The sequence below is a fragment of the Labeo rohita genome, chromosome 10 (assembly GCF_022985175.1).
Source record: "Labeo rohita strain BAU-BD-2019 chromosome 10, IGBB_LRoh.1.0, whole genome shotgun sequence".
Lineage (NCBI taxonomy): Eukaryota > Metazoa > Chordata > Actinopteri > Cypriniformes > Cyprinidae > Labeo > Labeo rohita.
The window spans coordinates 20,079,307-20,104,499 of NC_066878.1; the positions used below are offsets into that span (position 1 = coordinate 20,079,307).

General features: G+C 40.5%; 1 protein-coding gene across 2 annotated transcripts in view; it reads left to right on the plus strand.

Moving 5' to 3' along the window:
- The window catches only part of LOC127172563 (up-regulator of cell proliferation), a 35,460-nt gene extending 18,344 nt beyond the window's left edge, over positions 1 to 17,116 (plus strand). For both annotated transcript variants that reach the window (XM_051121887.1, XM_051121886.1), the window contains exon 5: positions 12,046 to 17,116. In XM_051121887.1, coding sequence (XP_050977844.1) covers positions 12,054 to 16,652 — 4,599 coding nt within the window. In that variant the 5' untranslated portion in view covers positions 12,046 to 12,053 and the 3' untranslated portion in view covers positions 16,653 to 17,116. The remainder of the gene's footprint in view (positions 1 to 12,045) is intronic.
- The last annotated feature ends 8,077 nt before the right edge of the window (positions 17,117 to 25,193 follow it).

Genomic DNA, 25,193 nt, shown 5'->3' on the forward strand with positions numbered 1-25,193 from the left:
GAATGCAGCCTAGTTTGTGATTCCAATTCGTGTCAGCAAGCAAATGTGTGTGAAGTGCGAGAGAGGTCAAGCAGGAGAGGTGTGTCTGACTCCGGGCTACTTTTACACTCCCAGATAGCACATGTACGTCTGAAAGATGTCTGTTAAAGATCTCTTGATCTGGAAAGCATCTGCTGTGTACAAACGTCTGGCAGATGTCTGTAAGATGTCAGTTTTACATACATTCTAAATCATAAACATCTTAAAGACATCTAATAGACGTCTATTTTACATCTGATAGGAAACGTCCGATAGACGTATTGCAGATTAGCAAACTATGTCTTGCAGATGTAAATGCAGACGTCAAATAGACGTCTCTGAGATACATGTGTCCTATCAGGGACTGTTGCCACTGGTTAGTATTCAAGTTATCAGCTAGCAGTTTTGCTCTGTTTAATTTTTGGTTTTGTGCTGGTAATCCCTATTGGTATATTTTGAATGCTAATGATAGGAATCTATCCATTCATCTGATTAGTCATTAAAGTTTGTGACGTAGCAAAATAAAGTGTTGTTTCAAACCACTTCAAACACCATATAAGCAGGCATTTCGCCGTAGGATCTTCAGATTCTTCTCCTTCAGCGAAGACTTCACATCTTCGCTACAGGACTCCAGCCTTCGCTCTACGATCAAGCTCGCCATGATCAAGCCTCTTCAACGGATCAAGACCGGTTTCTGCTCGGCTGTCTTCACTGCTTCCTGCCGCCTTTAGCGTCTGCAGCAGCTGTGGTCTCGCTCGATCCCCTGCCGCCGTCCAGCGATCCTTGCTGATTATAGAGCAAATTTTCTAAGAGCAAATTTCTATAGGCTTTGTTCCAAATGCCGCGCTGTCGCTGTCGCTCGTGCACGCCGCGGATGGTCACAGCGAGTGCGTTTCATGCTTGGGAACCGCCTACGCCGGAGCTGCGCTCACTGAGACAGAATGTCCTCATTGCGAGGATATAAGGATTTAAGAATGTGACTCCACCCCTCGCGCCCTCCCACTTTCTTCCTCTCAGAAACCTGTGAGGAAAAAGCAGTGGGGCAGAGGAGCTCGGCGCTCGGTGCCGAGTGAGCTCACACCGACTGAGATTCCGCATGCCTCACTCTCGCCACCTAGAGGGGATTCCCCCATACTTTTTTCTCACCCAGACCACAGCCCTCTGCTGCTGTGAGTGATCTGGTCTCTTTCGGTGGGAGTGAGTGCAACGCCATGGACGACAGCATGTCTTTGGCGGCTTCTGACTTGGAGCAGCTGTCGGGCTCGTCTCACGACCCCGCCCCCACACCGTCTGCAGAGTCCAGTGCGATCAGCCTACGCATTGATGCCGAATTATACCACATCCTGTCTAAAGCTGTGGAAGAGCTGGACTTGGAGTGGTCCCCGCCTGAGGAGCCCACTCGCGGCCGCCTGGATGAATGGTTCCTGCCGGAGCGCCGTCAGACCCCTCGCCAACGAGCTACAGGTCTACCAGGCCAAACTCCTCAGAGCATGGATAAGTCCGGCCCAGACCTCGGAGCTTTCAAGGACCTGCGCAGCGCGACTGACCTGGCGTTACGCGCCACCAAGATGATGGCTCAAGCGATTGGCAGGACCATGGCCAGTCTAGTGGTGCTCAAAGGCCACTTATGGCTGACCCTTACAGAGATCAAGGACATGGATAAAGTCCCCTTCCGGGATTCTTAGGTCTCCCCTACTGGCCTGTTCAGTCCTGCAGTCGAGGGTTTCACAGAGTGCTTCACTGCGGCACAGAAGCCATCCCAAGCTATGCGACACTTCCTGCCAAAGCACTCCAGCTCATCTGCTGCTTCCAGTCACCCCAAACCAGCACCGACTCAGCAGCCTGTGAAGCCTGCACCTTCAGCTGCTCAGTCAGCTCCCAAACCTGAGACCCGCCATCAATCCCGCTTGGCCAGACGCTACCCGTTTCCTAAGTGCCAGGGACCCCGGCCCAAGGTGGTGCTGGACCAGGCGCCGCAGGCGTCTACCTGATTAGCAGGGAAGGAAGAGGAAGGGGCCAAGTCTCGCTGGAGCTGGACCAGCCCCCAAGCTACCTCGTTTTTGCCTCCTAGCATCCCGTTCTGTTTCAGGTGCCGATGGCAATGTGTTTGTGATAAACACAGTTGTGAACCCTGGGTCCGTTCAAACAGTGCCCACACAACCATTGGCTGTTATAGTGGAAAAAATAAAACACATTCTCAAAAAGAGAGCACATTTCCTCTTCCACCTACTACAAACAGCGAGCCCACGCAGGGCCGTCAGCTGTTTGAGACAATCCATCCCCTTGCCTTATGGGCCGAGGCTTGGCAAGCTATTCCCGGAGTGTCAAGCTGGATGATAGGGATAATAAGACGAGGTTATACACTTCAATTCACTCGAAGACTCCCACGTTTCAGCGGAGTGGTCTCCACCTTGGTTCAGGGCAAGGACCCAGACATCGCGCGAACCAAGGTGAGGAACCTGCTGGCAAAAGGAGCCGTAGAAATGGTCAGGCTTTTATTCCCCGTTCCCAAAAAGGATGGAGGTCTGAGACCCATCCTCGATCTAAGGTGCCTGAATCACGCCCTCAGGTCTGGCCCTGGTTTGCAGAACTATCTCAGCTGCTCTCAGCGGCACCGTGGCCCAACCCCCTGAGACGGGACCTCCTCTCTCAGGCGAACAGAACAATATGCTGATGCAATATGCTGAGTTGTGGGCCCGATGGGAGCCTGCAAACCTCCCCAAGAGCGTCCTGAATACAATCTCCCAGGCTAGAGTTCTGTCTACAAGACGTCTCTATACAGTTATATGGTCTGTCTTCTCCGGCTGGTGTGCAGCCCGTGGTTCAGACCCAATTTCCTGTGACATATCTCTGATATTGTCCTTTCTAAGAGTTGCTGGAGAAGGGCTGCTCTCCCTCCACGCTCAAGATCTATGTACCGGCCATAGCGGCCTATTATGCTCCTATAGCCAGCCAGTCGGTAGGCAAGAACAACCTGTTTGTTCGTTTTTTTTAAGGGGTCTAGGAGGCTCAATCCGCCTCACCCCATCACTGTTCCCTCCTGGGATCTGCCTATAGTACTGAGGGCCCTGAGGAGCCCTCCCTTTGAGACGCTGCACTCCATTGACCTCCGCCCTCTGACGTTGAAGACTGCTCTGCTACTAGCACTAGCATCTGTAAAACGTATAGGTGACCTACAGGCACTTTCGGTGAACCCCGCCTGTCTGGAATTCGGGCCCAATGACTCCAAAGTCGTCCTAAAGACAAAGCAGGGCTATGTTCCTAAAGTGCTCTCGACTCCATTCAGAGCCCAGGTGATCACTCTCTTGGTGCTTTCTCCTTCTGAACAAGATCAGGACTTTAATCTTCTCTGCCCTGTCAGGGCTTTGAGGACATTTATCGAGCGTTCTGAAACGAAGCAGAGGCTATCCAAATGGATAGTCGAGGCTATTGCGGTGGCATACTCATCCTTTCCTTAGGCCTGCAATGCCCCATGGGAGTAGGGGCCCACTCGACTAGAGGCGTTGCCTCGTCCTGGGCCTGGTCTAGTGGTGTGTCCATTACAGAAATTTGTGCGGTGGCCGGCTGGGCCTCGCCGTCCACATTTGCCAGATTTTATAGTCTGGATGTCCAGGCCTTACAGGCCTGGGTCCTCTCTGCTTAAATTGGACTTATTCTAATCCAGTGCTCCATTCCTGTACACTCTTGGACCTCAGCATGAGTTCCGAGGCTGTGCGATTCCCTTGGGACGATCGCTTAGGTGACCAACCTCAATGAGTTTGGCCCTGTTATATCCCCAGGAAATGTTATATTAAGGCCCCTTTAGTCACTCTGGTGCTAGGGCTAGGAAGGTTTAGTCATCCCTCCAGCATAGGCACGGTGGGATTGTACTGGTTCCCCAAAGCATCTTAAGCAGATGCAGTACAAGTGAAGTATCGACAGGTTTACTAACATAGTTACTTACATAACCTCGGGTTCCCTGAGATACGGAAACCCGCACGACTCAGTCGTCGCTTCAGTCGAAGTAACCTGAAGATCCTACGGCGAAATGACCGCTTATATAGCCAGACACTCCACCCTCTTTGTGGCGAATTCTGGCGGGCTTCATCGTGCTCTGCCACCGAGCCATTGGTTTGTCTGTTTCCTCTGCACGAACCAACGGCCATGCAGTTACACTGCGTTATTCAAAAAGGCTTCAGTCTCAGAGAAAAAGGAGTTTTTCCCCATAACGTCTTAAGCAGATGTAGTACTAGTTCCCATATATCAGGGACCGAGGTTGCGTTATTAACCGAGTACATTTTAAGCAGAAAATACTCAACAATGGTGTTAATTAATGGATTGGCACATGGTTTATCTAAAAGCATGTTAAAAACACCACATAGACAAATAAACATAAAACATATATTTTCACTACAGGGGGACTTTAACATTAAGAGCTTAAACTATTTTCAAAACCTCACTGAATGGAAACCTATTAAACATCAATTAATGTTTCTAATGGTTGTGGAAATAAAAATTGTGCAGAATCTTATAAAATTGAAATTCATTTTGCCAAACATTGATTTACACTTTACTTCAGGTTTAAATTAGATCTTGAAAACCAGATTACCACTGTGACTCTGCTGTGTGTGACATCTTCCCTTTATGTAGTTTTAGCATCAGTGTCATTCTGATTTGTGTCTGGTTAAGGACCCTCAGGTTAAGAGTCTGTCTACCTTAAGATAATTTGTTTTCTTGTTTTTGTCTTCAAAACCAAAATTTTTAACCCACTTTTCAATATTATTTGCACTTATATTACAGTCGGCACTGCTTCTCATTTCCTGTGTTTTCATATCAAGCTACCAACTAAAACAGCATTTAAAACATTCAAAACTATTTTACTACTATTATAACTATTATAAACTGTTTTAAATTTAACCTTCATACACTAGCGAGTGTCTGAAATAACTTACGATTGCAGGCCATTCTGTTCATTGTGTGAGGCAGAAATTTATTATAGGCAATGCTAAAAGCTACATATGATAAACAGACGTTATGATTATGACAATACCAGAGACCACTGGAAGAACTTAGACAAATCATATATGATTATAATTGAGTATTTATTTGGTTTCTTGTTCTGTCTTTGTCCTGTGTCTTTGTTGATGTCGAACTTCTGCATCCGCATATGTAATAAATTTCATATCCGTTTAATAACTTATATAACTCCAGTTTTTCAGTCTGTAAGCTCCCTTTGTCCCTTTGAAAGAAAAACAGTAGCCTATAGTGAGACGGGAAACACTCAAACCTCCTCACATTATATAATGTCATGGAAAATTAATAGAAATTCTCCTTCTTTCTAAAGAGGTTCAAGCAAATGGGTTCATCAGTGTTTTTCTATTGTGTTATTTGTGTATGCCTTTGGACTTAAATGGACTGAGTTGAGGAGCCGCGACTGAAGTAGATGTGTTTTCTCTTTTTATGTGAAATAATTACACATATTTGTTCATCAGCATTAATGTGCACTTCTGGCACAAATTAATAAATTACTGTAAGGGGAAAAAAAATTAAATTATAAATTATTGGTAAAATAATAATGCTGTCTTTATATAGTCTTTTTAAATGTTTATATAAGGACGAAATGTCTGCTTCTGTGAAGTTTTGTGATATTTTTCATTTATTTTCCCCTCACTGGTGAAATGGTGATGTTGTGTGGCGTTTGCTTCAGAGAGGTGTGCTAAGGGTGGGTTTTATAGTAGTGCTGGTCTGACAGTGGAAACGCAGTGACTTGAGGTGTGAGGCAATTGGCCCAGCCTGCCTCACATTGGACTGACAGGGGGAAAGCGGCTAATATGAAGGGAGATAAAGAGAGGTATGATATAGACCCTTTAGGGCCCACTGAAGACCAGTCGTGCTGCTGCATTCTGAATCATTTATAGAGGTTTGATTGCACATGATGGAAGTCCAGCCAGAAGTCCAGGCTAGACATTACAAAGGCTTGGACCAGAAGTTGTGCAGCATGCTGCATTAGAAAAGGCCTGATCTTCCCAAAGTTGTTCATTGCAAACCTGCATGATCAAGTGGTTTTTGCAGTGTGTTCCTTGAAGGTCAGCTGGTCATCAAAAATTACACCAAGATTTCTGACCGAACTTGATTGGGTAATTGTTGAACCTAGCTGGATGGTGAAACTGCGCTGTAGAGTCAGACTGGCAGGGAAGATGATAAGTTCAGTCGTTGCCAGGTTGAACTGCAGGTGATTTTCTTTTATCTATGACGAGATGTCCACCAGGCAGCTAGAGATTTGTGCAGCTACCATTGTATCATCTGGTTGAAATGAAAAAGCTGAGCTGAGAGCTGAGCTGTGTGTCATGTGATGAGTGATTTTGCTACAAAAAGAGCAGGAGAAATACCATACAAGTGTCTCAAAACTGGCAAAAGCTATGAAAAGACTGACACTATATCTTACGGAGTACAACACAGCCTGCAGAAGTGACATGCATGGTTGTTTTCACCACTAGAATTATCTACTCCCCCGGGGCTATGACTTAATGCATATTTCAACCAGGTTATCTCTCAACCCATAAGTGAATATACGTTGTTCAAACACAAAAAGCAATAGGCTATACATCCAGCAAGTTTATAAACGTAAAAAAAAATCTGTGGGAACAATGATGCTGTGTTTTTATCTGCTCCATGTGCCCGGTCCACTTGGTATTCCACAACTTTCACACCATCATCAGCTTTAGTAAAATAACCTAGATGGGGATTTGACTAACTCATGTTTTCCCCTCTCCTCATTTTTTCAGATAGCCCCCTTTGGTTTTAGAAAAGCTGACATCTGTACTTATCGAAGATAAATTCTATTGCGTACCATTTCCAGACGCCAGAACGAAGTGATGAGAGGTGAATGCGGACATTAGGCACAGCGATCACCTGAGATACATGCACAGGTCGTTCAAAAGTAAAATATAGAATAAATGCATTTGATTTGTAAACCAAATTCAAACGCAAAGTTTTAATCTCTAATGGTAATGCGAGGAATGTACGGAAAAGCTCCTAATAGCGCTAATATGTGTGGGGCATGGTGGGGCTTTTGCGATCAGCGCCACCGATGGCCAGTCAATCTACTCCACAGCCAATCATGGGCCCCCTCCTTGCACGGGCCCCGGGGCTTCAACCCGCCTAGCCCAATGGTTAATGCGGCCTTGCCCACAAGGATAGTAAAACCTGAAATTTTTGACAGTGTGGGGACAGGCCTGCCATCCCCACAATGTAAAAAAAAAAAGATTAAAAATAGTAAATGATGTTTATCTGAAAATGTAACGATGGAAACGTTTTCTGTAAGGGGTAGGTTTAGGGTTAGGGTTAGGGTTGGGTTAGGGGATAGACAATATTGTTTAGTCAGTATAAAAACTATAGAAGTCTGTGGAAAGTCCCCACAATTCACAAAAACAAACATGTGTGCGTGTGTGTGACATATCAGGACACAAATTTTTATAATGGCATGGGAATGACATAGGTTTTACAAGGAGAGGGTGAAATATGAGGACATTCTGATTGTCCTCATAGTTCAAAAGGCTTATAAATCATACAAAATGAGTTTTTTTGAGGAAGTAAAAATGTGCACAGTTTCCTGTGAGGGCTAGGGTTGGTTGTAGAGTTGGTGTAGGGCGATAGAAAATATGGTTTGTACAGTATAAAAACAATAAAAGTCTATGAAAAATCCCCACAATTCACAAAAACAAACCTGTGTGAGTGTGCATATATATAAAGTTAATTTCTACACTATTTGTGCTATATCTCAACATACAAGGGGTGATCAGAAGTTCAGAGACTATGCCCATGATAATGTAAATTAAATTCTAATCTGACTTTGGTTTAGAATTTGGGTTAGAATGCCAATCATTATTGATCATTCATAGGATAATTTATCTAGACATCTGATGATTCTATTTACTCTTTAATATTATTGTACTCGTTCATTCGGGTGCTCATGTTGTTCAAAGGTATTGCTTACGGTCACATACTCGCCAGTCTTGGTTATTAGACAGAGGTAATTGACTTTAGACGGCCGCCCATATGCTTGCTTGTTCTAAAAGTTCTTTTATTTATTCCCCATAGATCTGTACACACTTGAAGAAAGCAATATTATTTTAGTCAGAGGTCACGACTACTACTATAGGTATAAGCCAACCAACATTACTTTCCCTGGTAGTAGTTTTGGTCATGGTCATGGTCATGCCATGGTTTCCCATGTACACTTAGCTCGAGTAATATTACAATAAACAGAGTTTAGGCTCACCCTATTTAGGTTGGTCAAACCACATTCAGCTGACCTAAACGGAAATTCCCTATAAGCCCTTCCCTTAGTCTAAGTACAACTGAACTAATATCAAGTGTTAGCCGAATATCTAAAGATACAGTTGGTGTGCCCTATGCTCCATCTCACCTGAATTTTAGGCCGATATTTGACGCAGAAAATGCAGTAACAAGGATACAACGTAATCTACTAGTAAAAAAAAAAATCAGAATAAATCATAATAGAATCAAATGTAACCATTTATTATCAGTCAGGTAAATATGTAAAACTGTCCTCTTCAGGGTAGCGTTAGTCTGTCTGTGTTTCCAATTAAAGAGGGCAGAAAAATGCATTTTCTGCAGTAATTACAATTGCATATTGTAATGAGATTAATGTTATTAATTTAAACATAACATTTTGAATACAGTAATATGAAATCAATGACTAAATGAAACAATATTTGGATTATGAAAGTAATATTGCCCAGAGATGGCAGCAAGTCATTGTGTTAATGAATGAGCCATTTATTCAATCAATTTATTTAAAAGGCTGATTGATATTGGTCTCTATTAATGGGTCACTGAATCACTTACTTAACCAGTTCATTCAAAGATTCATTCAGGAATGAAACACCACATTGTGCACCTATGCTGGGAGTCAGTCACACATTGGTTCTGTGACTTTGCTTTGAAAGTTTGGTTGGCAGAGAAAATAAAACACACTGAATTGACCTTATGCACAATTACTTCCTTGTTTTAGACAAACCAGCTCAGTCATTTCCGGTCAACTGTACTGTGCCGTAAGGGGAGTGCCCTTTGCTCGTTTTCGCTACATAAACCATTTACAATTTGAAGAAAATTTTTGTTTGTCTAAGAGGAACGAACTTCCACGTATACTCTTTCAAGAATTACAAACATGAGTGTAAATCTGTTAAATATGCCGCAAGTCATTGCTATGACTGACAATAATAACAGAACAAAACATCTGACAAGCCAATGTCAAAAACAGAGCTGTGCATTAAATGATTCAGACTAAATTCAAAGTAACAAAATTACAGCAGTTACAAGTTTGTGTTGGTTGAATATAGGCTATTTAATAGCTTTTACAGTTCAAGATAAAACTTAAAAGATGCAGTTATAAATATTTCACATTTATATTGATCTATTGAATGCATTATTTAATTGTTACACCATTAATATTTAACTTATTTAATTTGTAGTTAACTATTTAAATAATTAACCCTTGTAGGCTGCTGGTGTCTGGGCTTATTTATTTATTTATTTATTTAAATGGCTTTCTGCACTTGCTGTACTATATACTTCAGTGCAATAAAAGTACTCAGATTTGTTAGAATGGTCACTTTAAAGTAAATAAAAAGCAAGACTTGAAAAAAATAGGAAGTTGAAATTGCAGATCATCTGCTGCCATCTCCTTGGTATAAAGGTAATTTCATGTCATTTTCATCTTAAAAATTCTTTGTTTTCCATGAAAAGACATTTTCCATGTCATCTTTATGACTGAAAGTGAATATCTGAAGTGAATTTTACTGCACAGCTGTAGAGATGAAAAATAGTAAAGGCTTTAAAATATTATTAGGATTTTAAAAATGTGTTCATGTTTATGAAGCAAGTTATTGATTATCCTGAATACTATTACGATGTCCTTGAAGAGATAACAGTTATGATACTGTTTAGTTGTCAGCATTAAAATGTACAACTACACTGCCACTCAAAAGTCTGGGATCAGTAAGTCTTGTAATGTTTTTTAAAGAAGTCTCTTATGCTCATCAAAGCTGCATTTAGTTGATCAACAATACAGAAAAAAACAGTAATGTTGTAAAATGTTATTACTATATAAAACAATGTTTTTTTTTTTTATTTTAATATACTTTATAATATTTTATATTCCTGTGATGCAATGCTGAATTTTCATCAGCTGTTACTGCAGTCTTGTCACATGATCCTTCAGAAATCATTCCAATATGCTGATTTATTATTAGAATGATCAGTGTTGGAAACAGCTGTGCTGCCAAATATTTTTGGTATTGTAATACTTTTACTAACTGTATTATAAAGTGTTCTCTCGGTTAATGAGATCTGCATAAATCTGCATAAATTAGCTACATATCAGGCATTTATGTAACAAATTTTGTGTATCTAATTCTAATGTAACACATTTATGTTATGTTAAATAAAGTTTACTAATTACTAAGCAAATGCTTTACCATTGCACGCCACAGTTGTTGTGTTGTCTCCCATCAGACGCGCTGCAATGGCGACCCTGCCTGCAAATCTCAAAACACCCAAGAGATGACGGCGTTTATTGTTGAATCCGATATTACAAAAAGAAAACCGATTATGGTAAAATGCTTAAAATTCAATATATCGGCCGATTTCTAATACTGACCACAAACTTTTGAACAGTAGTGTATATTGTTAAAAAAAAAAAACCTTTCTATTTTAAATAAATGCTGTTCTTTTTAACTTTTATTGATCAAACAATATTAAAAAGTATCCAAAAAAAATTATATTAAAATTAATATTAAATATTAAAAATATTAAGCAGCACAACTGTTTTCAACATTGATAATAAATCAGCATATTAGAATGATTTCTGAAGGACAATGTGACACTGAAGACTGAAGTAACAGCTGATGAAAATTCATCACAGGAATAAATTATATTTTAAATTATAGTAAAATAATAACTATTATTTTATATTGTAATAATATTTTGCAATATTACTGTTTTTTTCTGTATTTTTTATCAAATAAATGCAGCCTTGATGAGCATAAGATACTGTGTGGCAGTATAGGTGTCTAGGGATTACCTGGCTTATATGTTTATAAATTTTATGTTGTTAAAAAACATAAAACTGGATGTTATTGCTGCTATCATTATTTACGGTGTTGAATGAGGCAGAAGAGGAGTCTCAAGAGTCTCCACCTATATGTAGCACATATAAAATGAGCTTCACCGGAAGTTTACGAGCTGGCTTATCATTATGCGGAAGTTCTAAAGAACGCTTAGAGCATATGATCAATTGTGTGACATTCCATCTACTCAATAGTAATTAAATAAACTCAGCATAATATATAAAACAAAACTTACTATGACTGCTGCATATTTAGACTTGCACTTATACTGGTTTGTGCTTCACTGCAGTGTGAAAACTGATTTGCTTTGTGTTATCCTATGTGTTGCAAAGATTTGCTCAATTCAGCTAAATAAAAATGGTCAAAAGAAGTAGACTAACAGGTAATGTGAATGCAGATGCAAGGTACACTCGTATTTCTGACATAAACGCCAATAATACCCTACTTATCTGGTATGCGTATAACAATACTGAGCTTATGTCTACACAGAAGGAATCCCTGTGTAGGCTCTGCCTTAGTATGCTTTGTGTCAAGCCATTCATTAGTCTGGTTGGTTCATGAAAAATAGATGAAATGGAATTTTTAAGAATTCATACAACTACAGCAGGGGATAATAATTATTCTGCTACAGTATGACTAAGGCAAAAATAACTTACCTTGTCTGATTCCCATCAAAAAAGGAGGTCACACTAGTCTTTTTCTTTTTTGATGTTCAATATTATGAAATGTTAATGTCAGTAATATGAATTGTCTGAGCAGTGGCAAAATTAACCTTTGCCAACAAGGTTGACTATTTGAAATTTGTATAGTATAATATAGTATTATTTTATTGTATAGAAGTATGTAATGGGGGAATGGCATTGCTCTTAAAATCATGCCGTGTTCTCATTTACAGGGAACTTCATGAAGAAACTCCTGGAACATTTGGGTTTGGCTGAGTATTATGATGAGAAGCTTAGTCTACACACCGTGATGCAGATCGACAAGAACAGTGTGACAGATGTGCCTGTTCAGTCCCTTTCAGATCTGCCATGGCTGTTCTTGAAGAGACTGATGATGCTACAAAGGTCAGCAAGGAGTGTTAAGTGTTCAGATGGGACAGAAGATTCAGATAAAAATGATGATCAAGAGACTGAATCAGACTGTGCTCAGTCAGTTAATCCTTTAGATGTTTTGACTGCTGTGTTCCTTTGTTCTGACTGTTTTCTTCAGCAGTTAATGATCATGAAAATGTCCATGTGTCAGTTTGCTGTTCCTCTGCTGCTTCCAAACAGTGATAACAATCAGATCACTCTTATGCTTTGGGCAATGAGAGATCTTGTGAAAAAATACAGACCACACTCTCTATCAGATTCAAGTGCTTTTGTGGAAGAAAGGATTGCTCTCTCAGAAATACCTTTAGTGTCTTTTGTGAGACTTGGAAGGTGCAACATTTCCAAATCAGAAATTCTGAATAAGTTGCTCAGCAATCCACAGCAGTACACTGATATCTTTGTGCACTTCAACATGGATTGTGGAAACATCAATAAGAAAATATCAAATGGCTTAGTTGAGATGTCCTGGTATCTTCCTTGTGGAAACAAGAATATTGATGTCTTTCCTGAGCCTGTAGCGATTGCAAACTTGAGAGGTGACATTCAGGACTTTGAAACACAGTACACTTTTCTGTGTGAGGCTTCGACTGCTGTGTTTATGTTCTTTGATTCACAGCTTTTAGATACACAGTTCATTTCAGTCCCCAGTCAGAAATCTACACCTCAGCTATTTTTTGTGGGGGATTCCAAGAATATGAGCATAGAAGCTACAGTCAGCAAGCTCAGCCTGAACAAAAGTAGTTTAATTGTTAAAGGTAAGCAGAATAATGCAGACTTTGCTGACAAAATCCAGAGTAAGTTGCAAGATGTGATTAACAACAATAGTTACAAAACGTCTGTTGCTCATTTAGCTAAGACTGCACAAAAACTGAAAATCTTGGTGGATGAGGATGCTGAAGAATGTCAGCGTGCCAAAGCAAATGCAGATGAAATCACATTGAAAATTAATGACATAGTTCAGTTCAAGAAGGAGGAGCTGCCCTTGCAAGGAGAAATATTGATAAGATTGGCCAAGTTAGAGAAAGAGGAATGTCAGATGAAGAACGCTGGGGATAAGGGTGTTGAGGAATACAAAAATACACTTCAGATTAAGAAAAAGAAGCTCAGAGAGGAGCAATGCAGCAAAGGCACGTCTGCTAGTATGAGCTGCTTTATCAGTGCAATGTCAAAACCAGAAAGGGTCTATTTCCTAAAATGGCTGAGAATCAATTTGGAGAATCGCTCACATGAGGTACTGGCCAAACTCAGGGAAATGTATAAACAGAAATGTCAAGATATTTATGGGAACAAGAAGGAAATTGCTGAGCTTGATAAAAAGATTTCAAACAGTCCTTTAGGAGTGGAGCACTTCATTCGAGAGATGAGCCAGGTTTACGAGGCTGCAGCTTCACTCTCAGAAGATGCAATTTCCCAAAAACAGCTGGAACATTTACCTAAACTCTGTGCTCAACTACTGCTGGATGGATTTTCACTTGAACTTATGGATGGAGATTCTTCAAATATCCCTGAAAAATGGCTGTCTAGTGTGTTTTCTGAATTAAACACACTGGTGGAGCCCAAAAACAAGATTATGGTTGTCACTGTTTTGGGCGTCCAGAGTTCAGGAAAGTCAACGCTGCTGAACACCATGTTTGGAGTTCAGTTTGCAGTGAGCAGTGGAAGATGCACAAGGGGAGCCTTTATGCAGCTCATTAAAGTAACAGAAGATTGTGACGCAGAACTGAAATGTGATTATATAATAATAATTGACACTGAAGGACTGAAATCACCTGAGCTCGCACAACTGGACAACAGCTATGAACATGATAATGAGTTGGCAACTCTTGTTGTTGGACTGAGTGATGTAACAATTGTCAACATCGCCATGGAGAATTCAACAGAGATGAAAGACATTTTACAGATCATTGTTCATGCATTCCTCAGGATGAAGGAAATAGGAAAGAAACACACGTGTTTGTTTGTGCACCAGAATGTTGCTGATGTCTCAGCTCATGATTCAAACATGAGAGACCGTAAATTTCTGTTGGAGCAACTGAATGAAATGACAGAAGCTGCAGCCAAAATGGAGAACAAATTGGAGTTCAAGAAATTCACAGATGTGATGAATTATGACACTGAGACGGGTGACCACTACATCCCTGGATTGTGGCATGGAAACCCCCCAATGGCACCAGTGAGTATTGGCTATAGTGAGTCTGTGTATGCTCTCAAAAAGCATATAATGAAGATGTTCAGAGGTTACAAGCCCAGTGACATGAATGAATTTATTAGATGGACCAAAGACTTGTGGACTGCTGTGAAATATGAGAAATTTATCTTTAGCTTCAGAAACAGTCTGGTGGCTGATGCATACATGAAACTGTGCACAGAGTACAACAAATGGGACTGGACACTGAGAAAGCAAATGCACACATGGGCATTACAGGCTGAAACAAAGATCTTAAACCATGGAAAATTTGAAAACTCTGAGCAGTGCACCATTGAAGACGTCCACTGTCAGTTAATACAAAAAGCAGACATTGAGCTTTCAAAGGTACACAATGAAATTACTGACAAGATCAAATCATACTATGAACAAGGAGAAGGTCATGTTGAACTTGTGGAAAGTTATCGACAAGAATTTATAAACTCTGCCAAGTCTTTGAAGACAGAGCTTTCAAATTCAATCAGAATCAAACTGGATGCTGCTGTTTCACGTCGAAATGGAATGATGAAGGTGGAAGGAATCAAAAAGACATACATGAACACAATGGAGAAAAAAGTGCTGAACTTGCTGAAGCTCTGTAATGAGGACAAGTCAGACATGTCAGACTCCATGCTGGATGAAGCATTTGAAAAGATGTGGCAGGAGACTCTCAATACATTGCCAAACACAGGGCTCCAGAAACAAGACATCATCACAAGAGTTCTTCTTCATTTGAGGAAAAATCTTGAATCTAGAGGAAGTTCAATGACTCAAAACTTAGACAAAGTGAAGGATTTAAACAATCAAGGGCAAGAAAAATTTATTGCCTGCGAACACAAAAACTGGTTTGCCAAGTGGTATTATAAAAGTCAGATCAAGACAGTTCAAAATATGTCAGACAACCTTATCAGTGATTGTTGGAAATTTGTGAAAACAAAGAGTGAAAGTAAGGATGATTATGATGACACATACATCAGGGAAATTCTTAACATGATTGATGAGAAACTTAAGGCTCATGAACATCTTGAGCTAAAGGACCATTTTGAACTGTCCCTTAAATTACACATCTGTGGCTTTGCAAGCAGAGAGTTTCAAAAGATTCACAGTCGATTCATTCAGGAAAACAACCCACGAACAGCTTTGGAGAACTTCAAACAGTCATACTACTCTGACTTTATTGACCTTTATCGTGAACAAGATCAGTGTCAGAAGAAAGCTGATGAATTCATGAGTAACTGCATAAAACCTGCCTTGGAAAAATACATGTCTGAGGTTGTAGGCATGAAAATGGCAGACAAGATGGTGACTGGAGAAAACTCCAAAATATTTAGAACAAGGATAGCATTTCAGAATTCACTCTTGACAAATCTTCTTGATAAATTTAAATTTAAAAGATATTTCCTCTTCATTAAGTCATATGAAACATTTGTCAAAGACTTTATTTTTGACAAAGTCAGAGAGCACTTTACAGCGGAGAACAGAATGATCAAATTAGAGGAAGAGCTACTCAGTGAAGTCATCAGTGAAATTACTCAGGGAATCGAAGAAGCAGAGCAAGACTCAAACATAAATGACATCAAGGGATTCATCCAACACATCTGCAAGAAACTTCAAGAAAGACTCGTTATTCTCAAGGATGTAGTGGACAAAATTGGCACACTGAACAATGCAAATCCCCAAAAAATTGCTGAATGTCTTCAATGTTCTGTGAAGGACATGGATAAATTACTGAAAGATAGTTTCCAAAAATCAGGTTTTCAAAGCAGAATAAAGCGTCTTCAAATCAAACCACAGGATGTGCTGTTCAAGCGAGTGTGGGGCTGTGGGAAACAGTGTCCATTCTGTGAAGCACCATGTGAGGCTGGAGGAGAAGCCCACACTAAACACTTTGTCTCAATTCACAGACCAGAAGGTCTCGGTTGTACCAGATTTAATGATTCTAAAAAACTAGTGACAGACATCTGTACATCATCGGTGCACAGCGACACACGCTTTAAGAACAGAGACACCAATGATCAGTGGCATCCATACAAGGAATACAGTAAAATCTATCCAGACTGGCAAATTGATCCAGACCGCAGCATAGAGGCCTCAGCATACTGGAAATATGTGATGGCACAATTCAATGAGCAGTTTGCTGCAGAGTACAATGCAAAGCCAGCAGATATACCCTCAACCTGGAAAGACATCAAAAAGGATGAAGCAAAGAAAAGCCTAGAGTAAACATCATTCAATGAATGAATGAATGAATGAATTAATAAATCTAACAGTAGAAAAGGCATGTTTTGTTTCAGAATTTAATGCTAGCATATCACGATTAATGCATGAAACAGAGAACAATGTAATGCCATTAGACAAAATTTTATAACAATTTCTGATGTAGACAGATGGCAGCTTGCAGTTGGTCCTGCCATAAGAAAAGTCATGAAAAGTAAAGTGATTTTTTTGTTTGTTTGTTCTCTTGGTGAACCATAATTTTTTTCTCCTATACATTCATGGATATTTTTGTTCTCTTGACATGCCTTAAAGGTTTTCAATATTTGGCTGTTGAAAGTTTTTGTTTAAAATTACTCTCTGCTTTATTTACCATAACTGTGTTGTGTTTTCACAAGCTATGTTTTTTATATTGAGTTAATTGTAATACATTTAATTCTGTCTATTATAGCTATATTGAGAGCTGTAGTTTTGTGTTTTACATATACAGGCATATCTGTGCAGCTGAGGTAACAATATTCCTGACATCAATTTTGGAGACTTAATTTGCCAAACACATGCAAACAATGTTACCTTAATAAATTCTGATATTGTTGTGCTGAAAATCTGATTGTCTGTCATCAGTCTACAATTAAACATGGTCACCACCATCAAACAACTAGTTACGATATATAAACATTACAAATCACATAGACACATGAGATGTTTATGCACATTTATTGGCTCTCCCATTATGCTATTGATTGGAATTTGAGTTTCTTCTGTAGCATCCTCTTCCTTCCAGAAAGCAGAAGTTGTTATTCCAAGTGAGGCACATTTCAGTTGTCACTAGTCTAGTTTATCCTTCTCACTACCTTCCTTTTGCAATACATGTTGAACCCAGTCCAAAGCGACTTACAAATGAGGACAATGGAAGCAATCAAAATTAACAAAAGAGCAATGATATGTAAGTGCTATGACAAGTCTCAGTTAGCTTAAGGCAGTACACGTAGCAAGGTTTTTTTTTTTTTATTATATTTTATTTTATTTTTTCATTATAATAAATAAAAAGAAAACAGATAGAATAGAAAAAGAATAGAGAAAGCTAGTGGTAGAGTTAGAGTGCAGAGCCAGTGGTGGTTTTGTAGGCAAACATTAATGCCTTGAAATTTATGTAAGCACCAGCAGTTCTGTCTTGGTAAGGCTGAGTTGAAGGTGATGGTCCTTCATCCAGCAAGAAATGTCTGTTAGACAAGCTGAGATGCGATTATATTTAAAAATATTCATAGTCTGATTACAGTTATGTATTGATTACAAAGTTTTAGTTAACTTGGTTTTGTGAATTGGTTTTGAACTCTGCTTAAAAATGTACAAAAAATAATGTGTTTGTGATGTTATTTCACAAATATAACTGGTCTTACCTGTTTCTAAACACAAATGGAAAACTCTATAATTGCTAAGGGCATACAGCTTTATCAGCATCACTCCCTTCATATTTTACACCATGTAAATACAATTTGTGATCCACTCTTTTGTTTGTGACAAAAGCATCATTCATTCATTAAATGTCTTTTCATGACAAATAATTACATATGTTACTGAACATTGCTGATGTATAGTTGTGAAATAGGCCTTATTTGTATTCTATTTATCTGTATTTAATTGAAACAACAATATATTTAAAGGTTATATTATTATTATAATTTTCACTTTGGTATTTTATTATCCTTCAGTAAGTTCGCTTGTTAACATTTTCAATGAATTTGAGTCTTTAGAGGCAATCAGCAGTTTTGCTCTGCAGGCCTATGAGAAGAAAAAAATACTTCTCTGAAAAAAACTTATCTAAATGATATCCCATCTATTCCTTGTACAAGTCAATTTTAGTTATCATTTATGGTTCAATAACATATAATTTATATATTAATGCCTTGCCTACATCAGGCGCTTTCTCCCAACACTCTTCACACCTCCACCTGCAAGCAATAAACATTCTGTGGACTGCATAATCTCAGGCATTTGCTGTGTTCAAATTCGCCCCCTAAACCCTCATTCACTATTCCCAACATTATAATCTACTAATATAGAGCAGTTGAAGGATTGAAAGAAAATGGGTGAGTGACTTGACAATGCCTGTCCCTTTTGAAGAGTTTGTGCCAGCTGTTTAATAATCATTAGAAAACTTATTAAACTGGCAGTTCCAGTAGTAAGAGATTTATCCTGAACCCTGTTATGTATAAACCTTAATTACGCTATTTAATAATCAGTTAAAAAGAAATTCGTATGATACTACGCTGTACCCACATTGGACCAGTAGTTTGGAAAATGGATGAATGGATGGGCGAATGATTCAGCCCCATCTTCTGGCAAACACGTGAATTCATTCAGCACAATCTTCACAGTGCATTTTGGGTGTTCTCTACCTGTTGAGTGTACATTGTTTGTATACTCATTATTGCATTACATTATGGGATCAAATGAGTGCACTCAGTAACATTTACTCTGGTTTTGGACACCACCACAAATAGCTGTCCTGTATTCGGGGCAATTTGAGACACCGCTATTGTCTAGTCTCCCTTCGGGTGTACACTCTTCTCCTGCCATGGTTTATACTTACTTAGCTGTGCCTTCTTTCATCTCCAGTCTGATTTTCTCTGTATTCTTCTGTGTTCTTATTTGTAAACTTATTGTATGAATCTCAGAAAATTTTGTTGGTGTGTCATAGATCTAGAAATACATTTCTGTGCATTTTTTTTAATTACATAAATCACCATGGAAACATTGACAAGTGACAATTTTTAATGGAATGCTGCAGTGGTTATTACACATTTATTACTCATACAACATCATATAAAGATGCTTCAAGAAACCTACCTGCAAAGCTACAGTAGCGTTAACAGTTTTAGGCACTTGTGTAAAGATGCTGTAAAATGAGGATGCTGTCAAAAATAATATCATAAATAGATTTTCTTTATTAAGTAACATCTATTAACTAAATTAAATCAACATGTGGTGTGACCATCCGTTTAAAGCAGCTTTTGCCCTAGATGCATAGGTGCCTGTGCATAGTGTTTCAGGTAGCTTTGCAGGTAGGTCTCTTGAAGCATCTTGGAGATGTTGCCACAGTTGTTCTTGATTTAGTCTGTCTCAGTTTGTTTTGTTAAGTCATTTCAGACAGACTAGATAATGATGAGTTCAGATCTCTGTGTGGAGCACTGGCTGTTGTCAGACTCCTTGTGCAAACAAAAATCTCACTGGATTTTGGATGGCAAAATGAATGTTTGGAAATGTAAACTGATATTTCCTACTGACACACTACAGCAAAAGATAAAAATAACTGACTTAAAACCATTTTAGTTGGTGACAATATTAGTGGCCTAAAACTTTTGGACAGTACCGTACAGTATCTCACAAAAGTGAGTACACCCCTGACATTTCTGCAACGTTTTTAGTAAATCTTCTTAAGGAACAATACTATAGAAATGAAACTTTCCCCCTGTTACTCACAGAGTATTATGGTGTTTTCATTGTTGTTTTGCGTACGTTCCCTAGTTCTCTAGTTCCCTGAGTTTAGCTTTCTCGCCTGGTCTTCTCGTTACATCTTTCTTGCCACCTGCCTTTGGACTACTCGCTTGTTTGTTTGGAATTACCCCTTCGCCTTGCCCCCCCTCGGATTACGTTCACCACGGATTGACCCACGCCTGCTTCTCGGACTATTCTTGTGTCTCGATCCATATATACCTGTTTGCTGTTGTCTACTCTGCCTGTTCGACCATGTATTTGCCTCGCCTAATGAATAAAAGCTTGCATTTGGATCCGCTCGCCTCTCGTCTTCCTTCCCACGTTACAGAATACTCAGTCACACAAGGATCCAGCAGCTTCACCCACAGACAGTTAACAGGTATGGACACAACCCGGATATTATTCAGATTAAAACAAGGCCCATGAACACTAGAACAACACATCTGTGAATTTTTGGCTACTGCTAATCATTGAGACTATCTATTACTTGAGATTTTTTGCGATGGCTTAAATCAGCCTTTAAAGGCGAGACTGAGACGCGAGGGTCCGCTTTCATCACCGGTGAGGCCTAGTGGCGGCTACAATGGACCCCATTCGCAAGATGGCGGCCGCGCCCGTTCCCAAAATGGCGGCGAAAATGGTGCTCCGTCACGTCACAGCTGCTACCCCTGAGTCAAGCCAACTTGCAGCTGTGTTTCCCGAGTCAAGCCAAGTTGCAGCTGTGTTTCCTGAGTCAAGCCAAGTTACAGCTGCTGTTCCAGAGTCATGTCAAGATACAGCTGTTGTTCCAGAGTCAAGTCAAGTTACAGCTGTTGTTCCAGAGTCAAGTCCAGTTGCAGCTGTTACCCGAGTCAAGTCAAGCCACAGCTGTTGTTCCCAAGCCCAGTCAGGTTGATTCCAAGTCCAGTCAAGTTACAGCTGTGTTTCCCGAGTCAAGTCAAGTCACAGCAGTCGTTCCTGAGTCAAGCAGAGTCAAAGCTGTCATTCCTGATTCAAGCAACGTCAAAGCTGCTGTTCCTGAGCCAAGTAAAGTCAAAACTGTGGTTCCTGTGTCAAGCAAAGTCAAAACGGATTTTCCCGAGCCAAGTCAAGTCACTACTGATCTCCATGAGTCAAGTCACTGCTGATCTTCACGAGCCAAGTCCAGTCAATGCTGATCTCCGCGAGCCAAGTCACGTCACTGCTGGTCTCCACGAACCAAGTCACGACCCGGCTGGTCGCCCAGAGTCAAGTCACGTCCCGGCTGACTGCCCAGAGTTAAGTCACGTCTCATCTGACCTCCCAGAGCCACGTCAGGCCATGAATACTAGTGTGATGGCGGTCACTACTCTGAGTATGTGGGCCGCACACTACGCTCCTGAGGTCTCGCCTGTTCACAAGTCTGCTCTAGAGATCCCGTCTGATCACAAGTCTGCTCCAGAGGTCTTGTCTGATCAGAAGTCTGCTATAGAGGCCTCGTCTGATCACAAGTCTGCTCCTGAGGTCTCGTCTGTTCACAAGTCTGCTCCAGAGGTCTCGTCTGATCACAAGTCTGCTCCAGAGGTCTTGTCTGTTCACAAGTCTGCTCCAGAGGCCTCGTCTGACCGTGAGTCTGCACCAGTACCCCCGGAGGTGGCAGTACTGGTAGCAGATCCTCCTAAAGGGGTCGCGGATACCACCATCGAGACTCCAGAGGTGGCGGCTTTTGCTGCAGAGATTCTGGAGGTGGCAGCGCTAGCGGAGTTGGCGGATGAGGCCGCGGAATCTCATGAAACAGGGACGTTTGTCCTAGCTCCTTGCACGGTGGTAGCGCCCAATAATCCTCACCCAGCTAGAGTACCCATGCCTGGTCCTGAACCACCAACGAACTCTCTGCTTCTCTCCTTGTTCTGTCTGCCTCCTCTGTCCCTGCTCTTCCCAGGTCCCAGTTCAAGACGCGGGTGCTTGCTCCACCCTGGAGGGCTCCTGCGCCTCCTGCTCCGCCTTGGAGGGCTCCTGCACCACCTGGTTGGATTACCCCTTCGCTTGCCCCCCCTCGGATTACGTTCGCCACGGATCGACCCACGCCTGCTTCTCAGACTATTCTTGTGTCTCGCTCCATATATACCTGTTTGCTGTTGTCTACTGTTGTCTACTCTGCCTGTTCGACCATGTCCACTGCCTGTTTGACCATGTCCACTCACCTCTCGTCTTCCTTCCCACGTTACAACTGTCCCCTGAAAATAATTCAATATACATCCATTATTGTCAAAACAGCTGGCAACAAAAGTGAGTACATCCTAAGTGATAGATCCTAACAGCACTATGTCATTTAACCTCGCAAGGGTCGATCAACGAAGTTGAGTTTTCATCTGTGCATCAGGTGCAGAACCTGGATTCAAAAAATAGATGCATGAGTGCTGCCAGCATTGCTTTAGAGATTTCAGAAGTAGAAGGGCTGCTTGTCAGTGCTCAGACCATACGCTGCACACTGCAACAAGTCGGTTTGCATTGGCGTCATCCGAGAAGGAAGCCTCTTCTGAAGATGGCTTACAAGAAAGCCCGCAAACAGTTTGCTGAAGACAACCTGCCCAAGAGCATGTGTTACTGAAACCATGTCCTATGGTCTTTTGAGATTAAGATAAACTTGTTTGGCTCAGATGGTTTCCAGCATGTGTGGTGATGCCCTGGTAAGGAGGCCCAAGAAACTTTTGTCTCTCTTACAGTCAAGCATGGTGGTGGTAGCATCATGGTCTGGGGCTGCATGAGTGCTGCTGGTACTGGGGAGCTGCGGTTCATTGAGGGAAACATGGATTCCATTATGTACTGTACATTTCTGAAGCAGAACACGATGCCTTCCCTTCAGAAACTGGGCCGAACGGCAGTTTTCCAACATGATAATGATCCCAAACACACCACCAAGATGACAATTGCCTTGCTAAGGAAGGTGCAGGTAAAGGTGATCTGACCTGAACCCTACTGAGCACCTACGGGGCATCCTCAAGCGGAAGGTGGAGGAGCAGCATGTGTCTAAGATCCAGCAGCTCCATGTGATCATTATAGAGGATTTGAAGAGGATCCCAGCAACAACCTGTGCAGCTCTGGTGAATTCCATGCACAGAATGATTAAGGCAGTGCTGGATAACAATGGTTCACTTAGGGTGTACTCATTTTTGTTTCCAGCTATTTTGACAATAATGGCTGTATGTTGAGTTATTTTCAGGGTACAGTAAATATACACTGCTATACAAGCTGCACATTGACTACTCTAAAATAGATCCAAGTTTCATTTCTATAGTATTGTCCCTTGAGAAGATACACTGTACTGAAATGATTGTTGAAATGTGAGGGGTGTACTCATTTTTGTGAGATACTGTATATGTAAGGGATAATCAACGGTTTGCCATGCATTAAAGGATTTTAAATGCACAACATGGAGGTGGGTTGTCTCCGTTAAGATATATATATTATATATAATTATATATATTTATATATATATATATAATTGGCTGTAGTCCTGATGTTCACTAGTTAGCTCCCCAGCCAGATACACCACTTCCAGCTCAGATTATACTCTTATTCCATAAAATTAAGAGATATAATGCAGCGCCGGCAGAGGCAGCAAATTGAGGGAGCAGGGGACCCAAACTAAAAAGTAGATAGTGCCCATGCCGACAAGATGCGTCAATCAGGCCCACCGACAGGGACAGAGCAGCCGCAACACACAAAGAGCCCATGAACCATCAAGTTATGAACCAGGCTAATACATAATACACACGTACATAACAGATGCATATACATTCACACAGATACATACATATAAACATACACACATAGATGCATACACACACACACATATCAATACTATGATGACCACCACCTCCACCTCTGTTAATAATAATAGTAATAATAATAATAATAGAAATAATAGTAATAATAGTATTGATAATAATAATAATAATATGCAGAATTTATAAGAATCTTACCAAAAGAAATAGGACATCTGTAACCCCACGCCAGCAGAGGGAGCCCTCACCCATGCACTGACTGTTTCTGCTCCCTCTGTGCTTCATGGGTTACTTCCTGTTTGGTGGCCATTTAAGGAGGCCTATACCAAACAGACCCGGCGAAGTATTGTTTTGCCTGTTCGGACTCTACTAAGCATTTCTCCTGTTTCATTGCCCTGTTTTGTTATTTTCCACGGTTTTGTTTATTGTCATAGTTTTGTCTTGTTTTCTGCCATAGCCTTGTTCATTTGTCATTTTGGACTGCTCTCTCTTGGATTTTGACCTTCTGCCTGTTGAATTGGATTCGTCTTTTGGTCTTGCCTACGTGTTACAGTTTTGTTTGGTTAGGTTATCGACCCTGCCTGTCTTGACTACGTTGTGTTTATTAAAGCTCGCATCTGGATCTATCACGCTTCCTACGAGTCCTGTTACAATATCATCATAGTCAGTTATCATATCATGAGACTTAATTGGGACATCAGCTCACCAGCTAGATTTATTCAGTATTTAATGGTAGGAACAGAGGGCTGAAGGTTGTATTAAATTTGAATAACAGTTAAGTAATACTGTTTTCTTGGCGATAGCTAGAGACATGAGTAAAGGTATCAGATGTTTAAAAGACGGGTTAATTTGAGAGGTATCACTGAAGAGGGACAGTACGGGGAGCGTTGGGATTATAATTTTGAAAATTTCTGTCAATTTGTTTGTAACATCAGTCCAGAATTGAAGAACTGGTGGGCATAACCAAAATGCATGAAGGTAGGAGTCTTGTGTATCTAAGTTGCAGTTGGTACATCTGTCAGAAGTTCCTAAGCCCATTTTGAACATCTTGTATTGTGTAATGTGTGTTCTATGTACAACTTTATACTGAATTAATTGGATATTTGTGTTTGTGCTACAAATGAAAGTATTTCTATAAACTGTTTTTCAGAATTCCACATCTGTGTTGATATTGAGGTCTTTCTCCCATTGTTTAACTGGTGCTGCAGTGTTTGTGTCTATAGATGATATTAAAGTATATAATTTTGTAAGCGAATTTGCTGAATTGGTTATTGCGCGTGTTTTAAAATTGGGGGAGGTTGTGCAA